General features: G+C 48.8%; 1 protein-coding gene across 4 annotated transcripts in view; it reads left to right on the top strand.

Moving 5' to 3' along the window:
• Window positions 1-18,529, top strand: part of LOC109889868 (inactive ubiquitin carboxyl-terminal hydrolase 54) — a 121,231-nt gene extending 102,702 nt beyond the window's left edge. The window contains exons 13-23 of one of the 4 annotated variants that reach the window (XM_020481645.2): window positions 1,029-1,205; window positions 1,624-2,218; window positions 2,367-2,500; window positions 2,871-3,032; window positions 3,617-3,736; window positions 5,609-5,816; window positions 6,667-7,595; window positions 7,714-7,835; window positions 12,538-12,669; window positions 14,639-14,867; window positions 15,492-18,529. In XM_020481645.2, coding sequence (XP_020337234.1) covers window positions 1,029-1,205; window positions 1,624-2,218; window positions 2,367-2,500; window positions 2,871-3,032; window positions 3,617-3,736; window positions 5,609-5,816; window positions 6,667-7,595; window positions 7,714-7,835; window positions 12,538-12,669; window positions 14,639-14,867; window positions 15,492-16,129 — 3,446 coding nt within the window. In that variant the 3' untranslated portion in view covers window positions 16,130-18,529. The remainder of the gene's footprint in view (window positions 1-1,028; window positions 1,206-1,623; window positions 2,219-2,366; window positions 2,501-2,870; window positions 3,033-3,616; window positions 3,737-5,608; window positions 5,817-6,666; window positions 7,596-7,713; window positions 7,836-12,537; window positions 12,670-14,638; window positions 14,868-15,491) is intronic. The other 3 variants (XM_031823422.1, XM_031823423.1, XR_004209830.1) reach the window with 3 other exon arrangements.

Here is an 18,529-nt window from a genome sequence, read left to right as displayed (position 1 = left end):
TCTGCAATGGATTCGTCTCTGCCTCTGCAATGGATTCGTCTCTGCCTCTGCAATGGATTCGTCTCTGCCTCCGCAATGGATTCGTCTCTGCCTCCGCAATGGATTCGTCTCTGCCTCCGCAATGGATTTGTCTCTGCCTCCGCAATGGATTCGTCTCTGCCTCCGCAATGGATTTGTCTCTGCCTCCGCAATGGATTCGTCTCTGCCTCCGCAATGGATTCGTCTCTGCCTCTGCAATGGATTCGTCTCTGCCTCCGCAATGGATTCGTCTCTGCCTCCGCAATGGATTCGTCTCTGCCTCTGCAATGGATTCGTCTCTGCCTCCGCAATGGATTCGTCTCTGCCTCCGCAATGGATGAGTTCTCTGCCTCCGCAATGGATTCATCTCTGCCTCCGCAATGGATGAGTTCACTGAGATAGGCGCGAATCAGACAGGTTTCTTGTGTGCCATAAAAAATTCATATATTTGCTGAATGCTCGACTAAACAAAATCTCGGTCGACCATCAGCCTATTGACCAGTCGACTAATTGGGGTCAGCCCTATTATATACATACACACAAACATATATATGGAATAGATGCACACACATGCATACACACTCATACGGACACACACACATGCACACACACACACACACACACACACACTCATACGGACACACACACATGCACACACACACACACACATGCACACACACACACACACACACACTCATACGGACACACACACATGCACACACACACACACACATACACACACATACAGTATACTCCCACGCATATACACAGACTAAGCTATATATTTATTCATGCTTTTACCTTGCACACATGCAACTACTTAGGATGATGTATGTAATACTCACCCCAACATACTGAGACAGTTTTGTATGTACTGTATAGAGGATTAAAGCCACAGCCATTACCCAATCATGTTAATCATTGATCATGTGTCATCATGTCTCGCATGTCCTAACCACATAAACGGTCATTCAAAATGTCCCCCCCCCCCGCTTCTCATTGTTGCTAAGGCCAAGTGGCGGACAGTGGACCAGTGCAGTGCCACTCTCTGAGGAAAGGTGGGACAGTGGACAGAAAGGGCGGGGCCAGTGACAGGAGGCGGAGCTCTAGTCGTCCTCGCCGACTTGAGGAGAGGAGCCGGGGCTCTAAGACTGACGAGGCCACGTCGGCAGGTTACCACAGCGAGGGTATGCAGGAACCAATCACACGGCAGAACCAGGAGACTAGGGACCAACCACACAGCAGAGCCAGGGGACAAGTGACCTATGAAATAAGGGCATGATGGCTCAGGAGACTATATACTCTATCTAGCAACTTAGACTTCATCAGAATCAGTGCCTCAGTAGTTCAAAGTATTGTGGTTTTCCCAATTTAACCAGAAGATCAGAATCAGGTACAGCAGTAGGGTATCGTGTAGTTTACTGTAATATGTGTGTCCTTACCATTTTATTTTGCTCTGTCGTTGCACTTTCAGCCCATTATTTTCTTGCTTTTCCCACCGCTCCCCCATCAACACATGACATCATACCACTAACGTCTTTATTTCCCGCTCTCGCTCTGTCTCCCTTCCTTCAATCTCACTCCTTTTCTCTCCCTGGTTTCCAGGTGAGACTCTGAAAGAGCAGCAGGCGCCACGCACCGCAACCAAGTCCTCCTCCTCCAGCCGACTGAGGGACTTCAAGGAGACCATGAGCAACATTATCCACAGCCGGCCCCTCTCCGCCTCCTCCTCGGGCTCCGGGGCCCTTGGGGGTCTAGGGGTTGAGCCGGGGGCCGCCACCAAGTCCAGAGACTGGGAGGCCGACAGCACCAGCAGTGAGTCCAAGTCCAGCTCCTCCGGGGGACGCTACAGACCGGCCTGGAGGCCCCGGAGAGAGGTCCTCAATATAGACAGCATCTTCAGCAGGGAGAAACGGAGACAGGCCGGGTATAGTCCCCTAGGGGCCACCTTGCCTGAAGACAGTGGGGCCCCGGCCGAGGGCTCCACAGGGTCAGTCACTGGAAAAGGACAGGGGCCCTTTGGTAATATGGCCTCCTCTTGGACCCTGCCGACCCCCAGGGGCCATAAGATGGAGCAGCAGCCCCCCAGGCTCATCCAGAGGATGGAGAGCGGCTATGAGAGTAGCGAGAGGAACAGTAACAGTCCTGTCAGCCTGGACATGCCTCTCAGTGAGGGACCCAATGCTGCTAATGCACACAGGTACAGTCAACTGTATTCATACCCTTATGACCACTATGAAAGATTCCAGATGACCGTAACTCACGTATCCGAATAAGGTAGAGTCACCTTTTGGTGACATGGTGAACTGCGTATGACCTCTCCGTCTGTCTCCCTGCGTGTCTCTCAGGGACACCGGTCTGAAGAAGCCCTCCAGTCCCGGCTCAGGTCCATCATGGCGCACCGTGCCCAAGTCTAAGAGCAGCAGCGCTCTACTGCAGGATGTCAAGGCTTCATGCAGGGGCAACAGCCACGTAAGCCTGGGTAGGTCTGAGTCCGTGTGTGTGATTGTGTTTCCCACAATGTGTGTGGGAAAGTGTATTTTTACGTGGGATTTGGGTCTGTTTTAGGGGGTGTGTATATACATCACACTATGTCTAATGTGAATGTCTGCATGTTCACCATATCATGTTTACACACTATTGTCTCACCCGTGTGCTGCACATAATGGAATGGTTTCATAGCATGTGACCCCTGAGCAGCTAGTTTCGGTTCATTCATATCGGTGTCTCTGTGTGCTCAAAGTGTGATGAAGTGTACACACTGTCACTCCCCACACCTTTTCTTCCTTGATATAGAACATTATAGAAATCTGCGATATCAACGTGTTTGTGTGCGTGCATGTGTGACACAGCGGAAGAGGGCCGCAGCGAGCTGGACGAGCTGCAGGAGGAGGTGGCCAGGCGAGCGAGGGAGCAGGAGTTACAGAGGAGGAAGGAGAAGGAGAAGGAGGCCGCCTTGGGGTTCAACCCCAGACCCAGCAAGTTCATGGACCTAGACGAGCTTCAGAACCAGGGTAAGGCCCCAGACACAGCCCCAGACCCAACCTAGAGAACAATGACTTGTATTAGTTGTTCTGTGGGAGGCAGCCCTGCCCCACCTTGTGTGTGTGTGTGTGTGTGTGTGTGTGTGTGTGTATGTGTGTGTATGTGTGTGTGTGTGTGTGTGTGTGTGTGTGTGTGTGTGTGTGTGTGTGTGTGTGTGTGTGTGTGTGTGTGTGTGTGTGTGTGTGTGTGTTTATATAGCAGTTGTCTAAGTGCTCCCTGTCTAAAGCACCTTGCGTGGGCTGTCTAATGGGACCTCTATTTTCCAACAGAAAATAGCATATTTCCACCACACATACAATAGGACGTTTCCTCATTCAGAGGGTTAGAAACATGTTTGATTGTTTGCTGCGAGTGTAGTGGAGAGAAAATGGATGAGCTAGTGAGGTTTGTAGCACTATTCAGTGATTTAGGTAAGTGGCGCAAGCCAGCTATGTTTCTGAAGTGAAACATAAGTCTTGAGTTAACTCAACCCCACAGTGTGCCTTTTTTGTTTTAAAGAGCTTTTTTTTTGGTGCGTTTAAAGAGCTTTGCTTTTGGTGTGCGTGTTCCTTAGGCAAAGGGGACAGCTTTGAGCGGTGTGTGCCGGACGCTGAGGTGCTGCTAGACCAGTCTCTGCGTCTGGAGCAGGCTGGCGATGTGTCTGCCGCTCTGTCAGTGGTTAACGAAGCTATGTGTAAGTAGCCTGAAACTGCCTCCCTGTGCCTGCTGCCAGCCCAGTCGCCCCGCGATAACACTGTACCACCACCGACCTGTCTGTGTCCCTGTGTCTGTCTATGTGTGCCTCTGTTGGTTTCACCTGTAGTCCTCACCACTGTTGTGCATAAGACAGCCATGCTAACTGCTAGCATGATGCTGGTCATGATAACTACTTGATTGAGGGAAAATGTACTTGCTACGACTGTGATGTGGTTGTCTCACCCAGTTACCTCAAGATGCCCTAATTGTAAGTCACTGTGGATAAGAGCGTCTACTAAATTACTAAAATGTTTTTTTTAAATTTAAAAATCATATTTATACACTTTAAATCATGTGAATGCTACAAGAAGGGTAATTTTGACCTTGGTGTTGGACAACTATCTACTTCCAGGCCACAGAGTCACTTGGTTTGAACCAGTCAAATGAGTAGGCCATACCTGAAAGGCTAACTTGTGCCACTGTATCGGAAGAATAATTGCCACAACGCTTGTGCAGTGTGGTGTTCTATCGTCTCCTAGCGATAGTTTATTACAAAACCCTAACTTTCTAGTGCCCTCAACTGTAGCTCTTGTTCTATCCAAATATTATGACATTTGTGCTTTCTGTCTAGTCACCCTTACAATAAGAGACCTAAACCTAAAACAAAAGCCCATAAACATAAGGAGCAGTCTTGAATGAGGAACGACAAGGGGAAGGAACAATTTGGTCTGTCTAAACACATGTTTGAGAAGGCTGAAAAGGTCGGCAGCCCTCTGTCTACCAACCGTCTCTGTCTGATGATAATGAAACGAGGCGAGTCGTCGGCGTGTTTACCCATCACCGTGGTTACTAGCCTGCCTGCCTGGCGGTGCGGAGAGGGACGGGTCAGGGGGTGGGGAACCCAGCGCTATGACAACCAAGTCTCCCAAAGGCTCAGATAGGACAATGTGTCCTCGGTCTGTTATGTCAACATGCCAGTGAGTCTGTTAGTATGGTGTGTGTCTCTTGTCTGTTTGTCCTCATTTCCTAGTATGTCTGTGTATTGATGTGACTTTCACAGTATCACTGTCTCTGTCGTGAGCGTCTTGGACATTGAATGTGTGTATTATACTTCTGACTCGTCCACGGAGGAATGCTCACAAACACCCAACTCTCTCACACACACACACACACACACACACACACACACACACACACACACACACACACACACACACACACACACACACACACACACACACACACACACACACACACACACACACACAGTTTCCCCTGTCAGGCACCCCAGTGAACCCTTGTCCCACAAACCCCATTTCTCCGTTTAAGATCTACAGCAAGTCAAGTCGAGTACTAAAAGCGTCTGAACTAAAGATATTTGGCCAGCTAACCAAGAAAAATTGCTTCTTTATTTCTCAATTCAGCTGCCACGATACAGTATGAGTTAAAATACCAAGGAACAGCCTTTAGTTTCTTCTCAGCCTTCTTAGATATTGCGCCTAGGGAAGGGCTCAACTTAAAACCATCAATTTAAGTTTTTGGGCTTAACATAATTCACTTTGATTCATTTAACATTATTCGATATGATTTAACCATTGTGCCATATGAACAGAATCTTTTAAGTGTCACTGTGGATATTAATTTCCCTAGCTCGTGTCCATTTTAATGTACCAAGCGTGGTGCCCGTTTGTGTTTTCCTCGACCCCCAAAACCCTCCCCTCCCAAACCCCACCCCCATTATTTCAAGTCTAATCCTATGATTTAGTTTTGTGCCAAGTGTTTTTGCATCTCCATAACTCAGCTCTTTATTTTCTGCATTTTTCTTTTTTTCTTTTCTGCTTTCCTTCCCTTTTTTTTTTCCGCCCTGTAGCTAAACTCAGGCTTCCCATGCATGAGGGCGGTGCTAACACCCATAGCAGGACAGTGGCTGAGGCCCGGCTGCAAAAGTGCATGAGGAGAGCGCGGGGCCTGCAGCAGCGCATGCAACAGCAGCAGCAGGAAGACAGACCTCAGCAACAGGATCAGGAGCAGACAGAGGAGCAGGATCAGCCCTGTCCCTGTCCCCAGGAGCCCCCCAGGTACCAGCACTGTCTCCTGTCTGTGTCCTGTGACTCCCGTCCCCCAGCTCACCTGCCCTGTTCAGCCCACACTCCTGGCTGAGTTCCTCATGTGGCTCTGGAAGGAGTGGAACAAGGGATCACACAGTCCTGGTTTATTCTTTAACATGCAAAATGCCTTGCAGGTAGTATAGGAAAAATACCATTGATTTTGCATACAAAGCGAGAAATGCTGTTTCATTTCATTGAACCTAGGTTATTCAAAGTAGGCTTATATATTTGGGGTTTTATCAGTTTGCTGATGTTATCCTTCATCTACCCATTAATCCAACATGTTTTTTTCCTAACACACAATTTGACCCTTGTGTTTGAAGATGTACTAATATTTGCTAATGCCACATCGTATTCAGTGACAATGCAGCTAACGCTGCTGTGTTTTTTGGAGGGAGGGTTGTGTGTGTGTTTAGTCTTGTGGGGGTTGCTGTGAGGCCAGGAGCCAAGGGGGTCCACAGACACGAGTGCCTTTCCCAGGGGTCCGGTTCTGAGCCAACCCAGCCGTCCCCTGGGCTAGCCTGTACCAAAGCCCATAAAGATCTGTTACAGGAACATGACACACGTTCACACGCACAGTAAACTCACATACCCGCACACACAGTCCACAGACACACACACACACACACACACACACACACACACACACACACACACACACACACACACACACACACACACACACACACACACACACACACACATTTTAGACCTACAACACAAACCCCTCCTCTGTTTCAGGGCTCAGACATATGAGAGATGCCTGGCCGTGATTCACCAACCAGCCCATAACATGAGCCTCTTTCCTCCTCCTTCCTAGTGAACAGTCTGTCCCAATCAAAATACTGTTGATGGATGCCCAGGAGGACCAACCGCAAGCAGTCCTGGAAGCCACCAGAAGCATGCCTTCTCCTCTCCATGTTAAGCCCCTCCCCTCCAGTACAAACTCTCTCCCTGAGCCCTCGAGCCACCCCCCTGTCTCTATGCCCCCAAGCCCTCACACAGGGTCAACCACAGGGGGGTACGTGGCGGAGGCGAGGGGGCGCTGGGAAGGACTGGATATGTCAGGCGTGCTCCCTCATGTGAGACCTCTCCTCAAGCACGCTGCCATGTCCCTGCCTGCCCTGTGCGTGGACGGCTGGGACGAGAGCCATACTGAGGGAGGCCATGACCAGCCCCCAGCTCTGCCCAACTACAAGCCAGCTGCATCCCCACACTGGAACAGTAACCCCGCAGCCCAGACTCTGCCCACCCCACACCCCCACCCCAGGACACCCTCTCCAGTCAGCCACACCAACATGGAGAATGCCTACCCCAGACGGCCTTCCCTGGGTCCCTCTCAGCCCCCTCCTGCCCATCAGAACCATACCTCCTCCAACACCTCCAGGCTCGGTCCTCCTCCCCCTCCCACCCGGAACTGGTCCGGCTTGAGCCTGGGCCGGCCGGATGCTGTCGGCTCCCCTTTCTACACCCCTCCCACAGACTCCCACTACCCTCCACCCGCCCCCAGCCGACCAGGGCGGACCCCTTCCCCAGCGTCTGGGGACTACAGGTCAGGTGCCGCCATGCCAGTGGATCACTGGGCAGAGAACGTGACCCGCTTCTACAACTCCCAGCCTGACCCTGTGGTGGGGTCGCCCTGCAAGGAGCTGTCAGAGTTAGACTCTCTGTACCAGGCGAGCCTACAGGCCCCCAGCTTGCCCCGGGCCCCACGCGGAGTCAGCCCCCAGCCCACTACAAACAAGCAACGTAAGGATATTCACTGAGCAGTCACCACTGGGGGAGGACTGAGAAACAATGATTGAGAAAGAGTAAGTGGGCGAGAGCTGTCCACCCCTAATACTGTGTCTCTGTGTTGTATCTGCAGCGGCTAGGAAGCTATTGTCTGGGCTGGCTGCACCTGGCCGCTCCAAGACTCCCACAGCCGAGTTAGAGAGACATGCCTACAGAACGCCAGGCTACACCAGCAGCCCTACACAACACTCCAAGGTTGGCATCCACGTGCTGTGTGTGCGTGTACGTTTGTGTGCATACGGTGCCTTCTGAAAGTATTCAGACCCATTGACTTTTCCACATTTTGTTACGTTACAGCCTTATTCTAAAATGTATTACATCTTTTTTTCCCCTCATCAATCTACACACAATACCCCATAATGACAAAGCAAAAACAGGTTTTTAGGATTTTTTGTTAATTTATTAAAAAAAAAAAAAAACGGAAAAATTACATTTACATACGTATTCAGACCCTTCACTCAGTACTTTGTTGAAGCACCTTTGGCAGCGATTACAGCCTTGAGTCTTTTTGGGTATGATGCTAAAAGCTTGGCACACCTTTATTTTGGGAGTTTCTCTCATTCTTCTCTGCAGATCCTCTCAAACTCTGTCAGGTTGGATGGGGAACGATGCTGCACAGCTATTTTCAGGTCTCCAGAGATGTTCGATTAGGTTCAAGTCCGGGCTTTGGCTGGGCCACTCAAGGGGATTCAGAGACTTGTCCCAAAGCCACTCCTGCGCTGTCCTGTTAGAAGGTGAACCTTCACCCCAGACTGAGGTCCTGAGCGCTCTGGAGAAGATTTTCATCAAGGATCTCTCTGTACTTTGCTCCGTTCATCTTTCCCTCTATCCTGACTAGTCTCCCAGTCCCTGCCGCTGAAAAACATCCCCGCAGCATGATACTGCCACCACTATGCTTCACTGTAGTGATGGTGCCAGGTTTCCTCCAGATGTGACGCTTGGCATTCATGCCAAAGAGTTCAATCTTGGTTTCATCAGACCAGAGAATCTTGTTTCTCATGGTCTGAGAGTCTTTAGGTGCCTTTTGGCAAACTCCAAGTGGGCTGTCATGTGTATTTTATTGAGGAGTGGCTTCTGCCTGATTGGTGGAGTGCTGCAGAGACGGTTGTCCTTCTGGAAGGTTCTCCCACCTCCACAGAGGAACTCTAGAGCTCTGTCAGAGTGACTATCGGGTTCTATGTCACCTCTCTGACCAAGGCCCTTCTCACCCGATTGCTCAGTTTGGCAGGGCGGCCAGCTCTAGGAAGTGTCTTGGTGCTTCCAAACTTCTATTGAATAATGCTGCAGAGGTTTTTCCGTACCCCTCCCTAGATCTGTGCCTCGACACAATCCTGTCTCGGAGCTCTACAGACAATTCCTTCGACCTCATGGCTTGGTTTTTGCTCTGACATGCACTGTCAACTGTGGGACCTTATATAGACAGGTGTGTGCCTTTCCAAATCATATCCAATCAATTGAATTTGCCACAGGTGGACTCCAATCAAGTTGTAGAAATATCTCAAGGATGACAAATGGAAACAGGATGCACCTGAGCTCAACTTTGAGTCTCAAAGGAAAGGGTCTGAGTACATATCTAAATCATGTATTTCTGTTTTTTATTTTGAAAACGTTTGTGTGTGTAGATTGCTGAGGATGATTCTTTTTTAGTTAACAAAATGTTCAAAAAGTCAAGGGGTCTGAATACTTTCCGAAGGCATTGTATATATGTGTGTGTGTGTGTGTTGGCTGGTTGTGAGATTCAGGGCTGTGAGTGGTGATGCGTGTTCAAAGCTGTGTGTATCGATGTGTGTTGAGGCTGCGTGTAGTGATTTGGTGCAGATGTGCGAAGGCTGTATCTGAGTGACGTGTGTGGCTGGACTGGCATGTGTTTGTGTCAGCCCCTGTGTCTGTACAGGCATGTGTTTGTGTCAGCCCCTGTGTCTGTACAGGCATGTGTTTGTGTCAGCCCCTGTGTCTGTACAGGCATGTGTTTGTGTCAGACCCTGTGTCTGTACAGGCATGTGTTTGTGTCAGCCCCTGTGTCTGGACAGGCATGTGTTTGTGTCAGCCCCTGTGTCTGGACAGGCATGTGTTTGTGTCAGCCCCTGTGTCTGTACAGGCATGTGTTTGTGTCAGCCCCTGTGTCTGTACAGGCATGTGTTTGTGTCAGCCCCTGTGTCTGGACAGGCATGTGTTTGTGTCAGCCCCTGTGTCTGGACAGGCATGTGTTTGTGTCAGCCCCTGTGTCTGTACAGGCATGTGTTTGTGTCAGCCCCTGTGTCTGTACAGGCATGTGTTTGTGTCAGCCCCTGTGTCTGTACAGGCATGTGTTTGTGTCAGCCCCTGTGTCTGTACAGGCATGTGTTTGTGTCAGCCCCTGTGTCTGTACAGGCATGTGTTTGTGTCAGCCCCTGTGTCTGTACAGGCATGTGTTTGTGTCAGCCCCTGTGTCTGTACAGGCATGTGTTTGTGTCAGCCCCTGTGTCTGTACAGGCATGTGTTTGTGTCAGCCCCTGTGTCTGTACAGGCATGTGTTTGTGTCAGCCCCTGTGTCTGTACAGGCATGTGTTTGTGTCAGCCCCTGTGTCTGTACAGGCATGTGTTTGTGTCAGCCCCTGTGTCTGTACAGGCATGTGTTTGTGTCAGCCCCTGTGTCTGTACAGGCATGTGTTTGTGTCAGCCCCTGTGTCTGTACAGGCATGTGTTTGTGTCAGCCCCTGTGTCTGTACAGGCATGTGTTTGTGTCAGCCCCTGTGTCTGTACAGGCATGTGTTTGTGTCAGCCCCTGTGTCTGTACAGGCATGTGTTTGTGTCAGCCCCTGTGTCTGTACAGGCATGTGTTTGTGTCAGCCCCTGTGTCTGTACAGGCATGTGTTTGTGTCAGCCCCTGTGTCTGTACAGGCATGTGTTTGTGCCCTTAGGCATGTGTTTGTGTCAGCCCCTGTGTCTGTACAGGCATGTGTTTGTGTCAGCCCCTGTGTCTGTACAGGCATGTGTTTGTGTCAGCCCCTGTGTCTGTACAGGCATGTGTTTGTGTCAGCCCCTGTGTCTGTACAGGCATGTGTTTGTGTCAGCCCCTGTGTCTGTACAGGCATGTGTTTGTGTCAGCCCCTGTGTCTGTACAGGCATGTGTTTGTGTCAGCCCCTGTGTCTGTACAGGCATGTGTTTGTGTCAGCCCCTGTGTCTGTACAGGCATGTGTTTGTGTCAGCCCCTGTGTCTGTACAGGCATGTGTTTGTGTCAGCCCCTGTGTCTGTACAGGCATGTGTTTGTGTCAGCCCCTGTGTCTGTACAGGCATGTGTTTGTGTCAGCCCCTGTGTCTGTACAGGCATGTGTTTGTGTCAGCCCCTGTGTCTGTACAGGCATGTGTTTGTGTCAGCCCCTGTGTCTGTACAGGCATGTGTTTGTGTCAGCCCCTGTGTCTGTACAGGCATGTGTTTGTGTCAGCCCCTGTGTCTGTACAGGCATGTGTTTGTGTCAGCCCCTGTGTCTGTACAGGCATGTGTTTGTGTCAGCCCCTGTGTCTGTACAGGCATGTGTTTGTGTCAGCCCCTGTGTCTGTACAGGCATGTGTTTGTGTCAGCCCCTGTGTCTGTACAGGCATGTGTTTGTGTCAGCCCCTGTGTCTGTACAGGCATGTGTTTGTGTCAGCCCCTGTGTCTGTACAGGCATGTGTTTGTGTCAGCCCCTGTGTCTGTACAGGCATGTGTTTGTGTCAGCCCCTGTGTCTGTACAGGCATGTGTTTGTGTCAGCCCCTGTGTCTGGACAGGCATGTGTTTGTGTCAGCCCCTGTGTCTGTACAGGCATGTGTTTGTGTCAGCCCCTGTGTCTGTACAGGCATGTGTTTGTGTCAGCCCCTGTGTCTGTACAGGCATGTGTTTGTGTCAGCCCCTGTGTCTGTACAGGCATGTGTTTGTGTCAGCCCCTGTGTCTGGACAGGCATGTGTTTGTGTCAGCCCCTGTGTCTGTACAGGCATGTGTTTGTGTCAGCCCCTGTGTCTGTACAGGCATGTGTTTGTGTCAGCCCCTGTGTCTGTACAGGCATGTGTTTGTGTCAGCCCCTGTGTCTGTACAGGCATGTGTTTGTGTCAGACCCTGTGTCTGTACAGGCATGTGTTTGTGTCAGACCCTGTGTCTGTACAGGCATGTGTTTGTGTCAGCCCCTGTGTCTGGACAGGCATGTGTTTGTGTCAGCCCCTGTGTCTGTACAGGCATGTGTTTGTGTCAGCCCCTGTGTCTGTACAGGCATGTGTTTGTGTCAGCCCCTGTGTCTGGACAGGCATGTGTTTGTGTCAGCCCCTGTGTCTGGACAGGCATGTGTTTGTGTCAGCCCCTGTGTCTGTACAGGCATGTGTTTGTGTCAGCCCCTGTGTCTGTACAGGCATGTGTTTGTGTCAGCCCCTGTGTCTGTACAGGCATGTGTTTGTGTCAGCCCCTGTGTCTGTACAGGCATGTGTTTGTGTCAGCCCCTGTGTCTGGACAGGCATGTGTTTGTGTCAGCCCCTGTGTCTGTACAGGCATGTGTTTGTGTCAGCCCCTGTGTCTGTACAGGCATGTGTTTGTGTCAGCCCCTGTGTCTGTACAGGCATGTGTTTGTGTCAGCCCCTGTGTCTGTACAGGCATGTGTTTGTGTCAGCCCCTGTGTCTGGACAGGCATGTGTTTGTGTCAGCCCCTGTGTCTGTACAGGCATGTGTTTGTGTCAGCCCCTGTGTCTGTACAGGCATGTGTTTGTGTCAGCCCCTGTGTCTGTACAGGCATGTGTTTGTGTCAGCCCCTGTGTCTGTACAGGCATGTGTTTGTGTCAGCCCCTGTGTCTGGACAGGCATGTGTTTGTGTCAGCCCCTGTGTCTGTACAGGCATGTGTTTGTGTGTGCAAGAGGGCGTTTGACACGATGTGTCTGTTGTTTCCCTATAGCCTGGGTCATGTGAGCGATCACTCGCAGATGACGAGAACTACAGTGCGGAGAACCTCCGTCGCATCGCCCGCAGTCTGAGTGGCACAGTCATAGGGGGACGACCTGAACACCTCGCCCCCTCCCGCAGCTTTGTGAGTCTCACACACACACACACACAAACACACACACACACACACACACACACTAGTGCTAAGCGATCAACTGAAATGTCTTCTTTTTTTCAAATTAAACAACTGACAGAGGGTGGTTCACTCTGGATAAGAGTGTCTGCTAAATGACTAAAATGTAATGTAAATAAATAAAATGTAGTTTCTTTTGTGAGCTGAATGCGTCGTTTCTCTGGAGAGAAATCATATCAAGCACGAGTGACATCAAATAAAGAATGAACTGTGGGACGCCGTAGGGAGTTGAAGATTCAATAGGCAAATATTCAACCTAGTTCAGTGCAGAAAACGAGGTAATTAACTTCAATGACCAGAATCCATTGCACCTCGTCTTCCCGGCCCCACACAGAGAGGAACGTAAACCAACACAGTGACGAGAGGGAAAGACACTGTGACTCGAGGTAGCTCTACCCGATTGATAGTTGGAGCAGTCTTGAAACCTACTATAAGAGTGATTTTGTCAGACAGCTCTTCAGCTTGGGCAGCTGTGGCAACCCAATGATCACGGCTATCCTTTTCGAGCCAACTAGCTAAATAGTATGACTAGTTGGGGAGCACAAAGATAACGTTAGATGGCTGTCTGGCTGCTACTGCCTGACAGCCAGACAACCATCTAATCTAATCACAACTGATATATTTGATTTAAGTAATGTTCTTAGTAAGTGGTAAGCAGTAATGGGCAGTCACTGCCATCATGGGGCTCTTATTCATTGTTTTATTCTGTGTTAGAGACAATGGAATGTTTTAAATGTTTGACTTTGGAATTTCAAATGCAAATCTTCATAAACAATTTCATGGTCATATTTCCATAATACATTTAATGTAAAAAAATAAATAAAAGTGTTTTAACCTAAATAAAAAAACAAAAACAAAATGACTTTAAAAAAACACATCACTCAGCCCTAAAACTCACACACACACACACACACACACACACACACACACACACACACACACACACACACACTCACGCACGCACGCACACACGCACACGCACGCGCACGCGCGCACACACACACACACACACACACACACACACACACACACACACACACACACACTGTGCATATGACACACACACACACAAGCATACACACTGTACATACGTTATACACACAAGCACAGAGCCTTACACGCAAGCCTCAGTTCCTGACTGGGGAATGCCACAGCTGTCACTCCCACTCAGAGCTGCCTGAGTTAGCTTTGGCGAGCACATCATTACATCATCATGTACCATCAGTGTACCTTATCATCATCACACCTCCCTCCCAGTGGATATGATTGTTTCATACTGTCATACCTCCATCTGGTGTTCACATAATGTAACTGCCGCGCTGCAGCCTCTAGTGGTGTGATCTTCACTCAGCAAAATGCCAGAGGCAGAATCTATAAATTATTCATAAATCATCCAGGTAATCCATTAAGCTTTTAACCTTGTGTTCAGCTTACATTCTTTGGTTGAAAAACAAAGACCAGCGCTATATATGGTACTGTTGCATTATATGAATAGATGGTGAGGTTTGTGTTGCCATTGAAATCCTGACCATCTTGTTTTCGTTTTGTTTTCATTTGTGGGTCAGCCGTCCCTTGTCAACCTGTTTTTTTAACTCATCTGTCTTCCTCTCATCCTCCCTCTCCTCTCCTTTCTGCCTCTCAACTGCTGGGTATTCTCACCTTGTGGTGGATCTCTCTCTCTCTCTCTCTCTCTCTCTCTCTCTCTCTCTCTCTCTCTCTCTCTCTCTCTCTATGTCTCTCTCTCTCTATGTCTCTCTCTCTCTATGTCTCTCTTTCTCTCTCACTGTCTCTCTCTCTGTCTCTCTTTCTCTCTCTGTCTCTCTCTCTCTCTCTCTCTGTCTCTCTCTATGTCTCTCTCTCTCTCTCTCTCTGTCTCTCTCAAACTGAACCTCGTTCTTTTTTCTTTAATAATAATAAAAAGGAGCCCCCAGTTACCAGGATGCCAAAGCATGCGGACCCACGAGTCACCGCACGTCACTCTAGCACGTCCTCCCTGCACCTCCCTCCCTCCTCCACCCACCTCTCTCCACCCGAACCCCAACACCAATACGTCCACAACAACCACCACTACAGCCCCCCAGCACTGTCCCAGCACCCCCCTCAGCAGGCAGCGCGACCCCCCTCCTCGGGGCCCTATCTGGGACGCTCAGGTAACCGTCAGCCCCCTCCACCTCCAGTCATCAAACCACAGCACCATCCTGGCCCTATCAGAAGTGGATCACATCACACTCTCACTGTCTGTTGTTCCTTTTGTTTTCTCTGTATGTCTGGTCACACTGCATGGTTTAGATTCAACGCCAGCGGGAGCAGAATCTCTTTCTGGGTATCCCAGATTGTTCAGTCAATTCTCACATTGAAACTTCATTGGGTAGAAGGATGTTTGACATAATCTTTACATGTGTATCACAAACCATTTTTGAGAAAATCATGATGAAGGTGGCCATTGTAGTCCCATTTTAGACCTATACTTGTCTACTGTGAGACATAATGATCTGTTAATCGTACGTGATACAGACAACATCTTGGTGTCATTATACTACCTATAGTGTTCTCTAACATATGGAGTATGTCTAGATTATAAAATATGCATTTTCACATAACTTTATTCAACAGAAAAAAATCTGAATAGAAATATCTCAAAACGACCCTTTTGGAATGAAAATTTGACAGGAATAAATTCACAGAACTCTTTGGTTGTACAGTGTGTTTCCCACTGTGCCTGTACTGGAATAACTAGTTCTCTGCTGTGTTCTAACAATGATCTGCCCCCACAGGAGATCACCAGAAGGGAGACCAGTTTCTGGCTGTGTTTGACGGGGGTGAAGCTTTCTCCCGTGAAAACTACCACAGTGTTGCACTGAGCTACGGCACACTACCGCGGGCACCTCGCAGGGCACCTCCATCCGGGTCCTCCTCTCTCCCCCAGCCCAGGGAAGGACCCAGCCCCGGCCCTGGCCCTGGGTACTACAGCCACCCAGACACGGGTTACGCCACCCTCTCCCACCCCCGCCGTTCTGCCCCCCCTAGAGGCACCGTAAACGGCTACAGGCAGCCTCCTCAACCCAGCAGGATCAACGCAATCCTACCCACCCGCCTACCTCCCCAACACCACCCAGCCTACCACCAGCTGTCCAACGAGACCTCCACCCAACCCCTCCGCCTGGACGTACCTCCGGATGTTGACTGGAGGACTCCCGACTACAGGATGGTACCACCGTCCATGCCTATGCGGGACCCCCACCCCCCCCATCAATCCACCCAGAAGCCTGACCAACCTCGAATGAAGGCCTCGTCCCATTGCCCCGGTAGTGCCCCACTTTGTTCCCTGTGCCAACAGCTGCCCACCGAGCCCTCCCGCCACTACTGCCAGTCTTGTGGGGCCTATATGGCCCGCTTCCGGCCTGCCAGCTGATCCAGCTTACCGTCACCCTACAAACAGACCCAGTTCACTCCCAACACACACCCCCTCTTTCTCTCTCTGTCTCCTTTCTGTCTCTGTTCCCTGTTGGGCTGTAGAAGTCGGACTCTAGTCCTGAGTGTTAGGGAGACTAACAGCAATCTTGGGGAACGTTGTTCTAGCAGATTGTGGCCCTTTCGCTTCCCATCAATTACTGTCTAAAGTATAACCCCACCCCAAACCTCTTTAAATAGACAAGCCAACCACTATCTGGTCCTTAACCTGGTCTATTTCTATAGAGTTTATGTTTAGCCTCATCTAAGGTTGTTTAAAGATGGTGTGATCCAGAGCGATGCCAACAACATTGGAAAGTGAGTCCAGGCTGGGTAGAAGTGGGGTTGTGAAAGCCTTGCTTGCACTGAGTGTCCACTGAGGTGGATGGCGAGAGGCATTGTGCTTCTTGGAGTTTAGGACACCCCTCATTCCCCCAATGACACATCAGCACCAACACAGCTGGAGGTTTAAGGGTTCCACTGATGTTCCCAGGGGTCACAATAAAACCCATGCTTTGAGGAAGCCTGTTGCAGACAAAGACTGAAGACGGACGTTGAGTTAACGGGGTGGGGAGTTTGTTGTTGTTGTCCGTCATGAATTATTCTTTAACAGGTATTAGACAGTGAAGTGGATGCATCATAAGGCTGCTTCCTCACACCAACCCGTCCCTGTCTGGATAGCAAGAGACAACACCTTCTTCTCTCCTCTCCTCATTGTGTACTGACACTAAAACAGACCCTCTGAGCGTTCAGATTTATTTACTTACTGTACTACTGTATTTATCATTTTTAGGGTGCTCTGGGTAAGTAGTGTTTAGATTGTCAAACTAATCTTTCAGCCTAACCTGTATATACTCTGCCATAGACCTGCTGTACTTTGCATTGTATCAACTAGCTAGCACTGTCTGGTGATTAGAGCCCTCTGGTAGAACGGGTGTGTGTCTCTCAGTTAGAGAGGGCTAAGGACCCTAGACTTTTCTCTTGAGGCTTTCCACAGCCCTGTAGCTATGCACGGTTGTTCAGCAGATCTACGACCGCCGGAATCACTCGGCTTAGAGTATGTTATAAAGTAATAATGAGATTTTCTTAGTGCAGTGAATTTACCTAACTGCGTTAAAACAAGTTTAGTTCACTTCAGAAGTGTTGAGATAGTTTTCTGTTGCTGTTTTATTTCTATTGACATTTCTCCCATTGTTACGGGAGGTGCTCAATGTTATTAACCTATTTTTGTACTTTAAAGACTTGGGATATTTAGAGGATGGTGATCTGGAGGGCTAAGGAAGTAGAGAGGTTCAGACTCGTAGAGAGAATGTAGTGACAGTGTACTTTACAGAGAACACGCTGTGTCAATTCAATGGCTTTCAGCAAATCGTACTTGTTGAATCTTGAACGTTAGATCCATTTACATTTTTTCTTGATGTTTTGTCTTCGTGATGCGCCAACACCGGAGATGGCTAATTAGTTCCTAATTGAAATCTCAACCCAAATATTACTAAGACGCTGATTTATACAGTAGCTCTGGAATACAACAAAAGACAAATTTGTCTCGTTTTTGAGGCAGATTTTTAGATCTGATGATGTAAACTTATGGATCATTAGAGCCCCAATTACAGTGAAGTCGCTTTTTTGGCTTGGGAGGAAAAGCGAGCTACAGCCTTACAAAATACACTTACGTTATCTACAATCTGAAATGGAGGAAATTACTAAATGATGTTTTGTTGCTTTCTACAATATTGCTGATTTTGTTTTGGAATATTTGTACAGGTATTTTTCTACACTGTAGATATGACCGAGGGAATATGAAGAGAATGGAGCTTAATGAAGAAAGTTGAGTGTCTTAAGAGAAAACAATTGCTAAAATCATATGGTAAAATAAAGAATTTAGGATGCTCAACTGCAGTGCAATTCACTGGGTGCGAGTGGTGTTGTCCTTCTTTGGGGAAGACAGTCTCTGAAACAGAAATGTAATTGGATTGTTGCAGATGTAAAACACTTAACCAAAGAGTGCCACTTTAGTGAGTCATTTTGATGAAAAGGAATTAATAATCCTTAGTTTGTGTACATTATGCAACACTGCCCCCTCGTGGATTGACAGTAGAAGAGCAGGTGCCAGGTGTCCATTTTATTTTATTTAACATGCTAATAAACAGATACTGCGACAGCTGAACAGTGTAAATTTGTGTACAGATAATGATATCCTTCGAACTTAAATGTTAAGAGGGTGTGTTTTCTTGGTAATATAAAGGAAGGGTTGACAGATTTCCATTTTGGACTTAGTTTGTAAATGCTGTGCTAGCAGATGGAACTTGTATTTTTGCAATAAAGTTGTTACAAAGTGCTCCAAACAGGAGCAGAGTATGAA

Source organism: Oncorhynchus kisutch, linkage group LG4 (assembly GCF_002021735.2).
Source record: "Oncorhynchus kisutch isolate 150728-3 linkage group LG4, Okis_V2, whole genome shotgun sequence".
Taxonomy (NCBI): domain Eukaryota; kingdom Metazoa; phylum Chordata; class Actinopteri; order Salmoniformes; family Salmonidae; genus Oncorhynchus; species Oncorhynchus kisutch.
The sequence above is the reverse complement of the archived record's forward strand: the minus strand, read 5'-3'. Positions and strand labels throughout refer to the sequence as shown.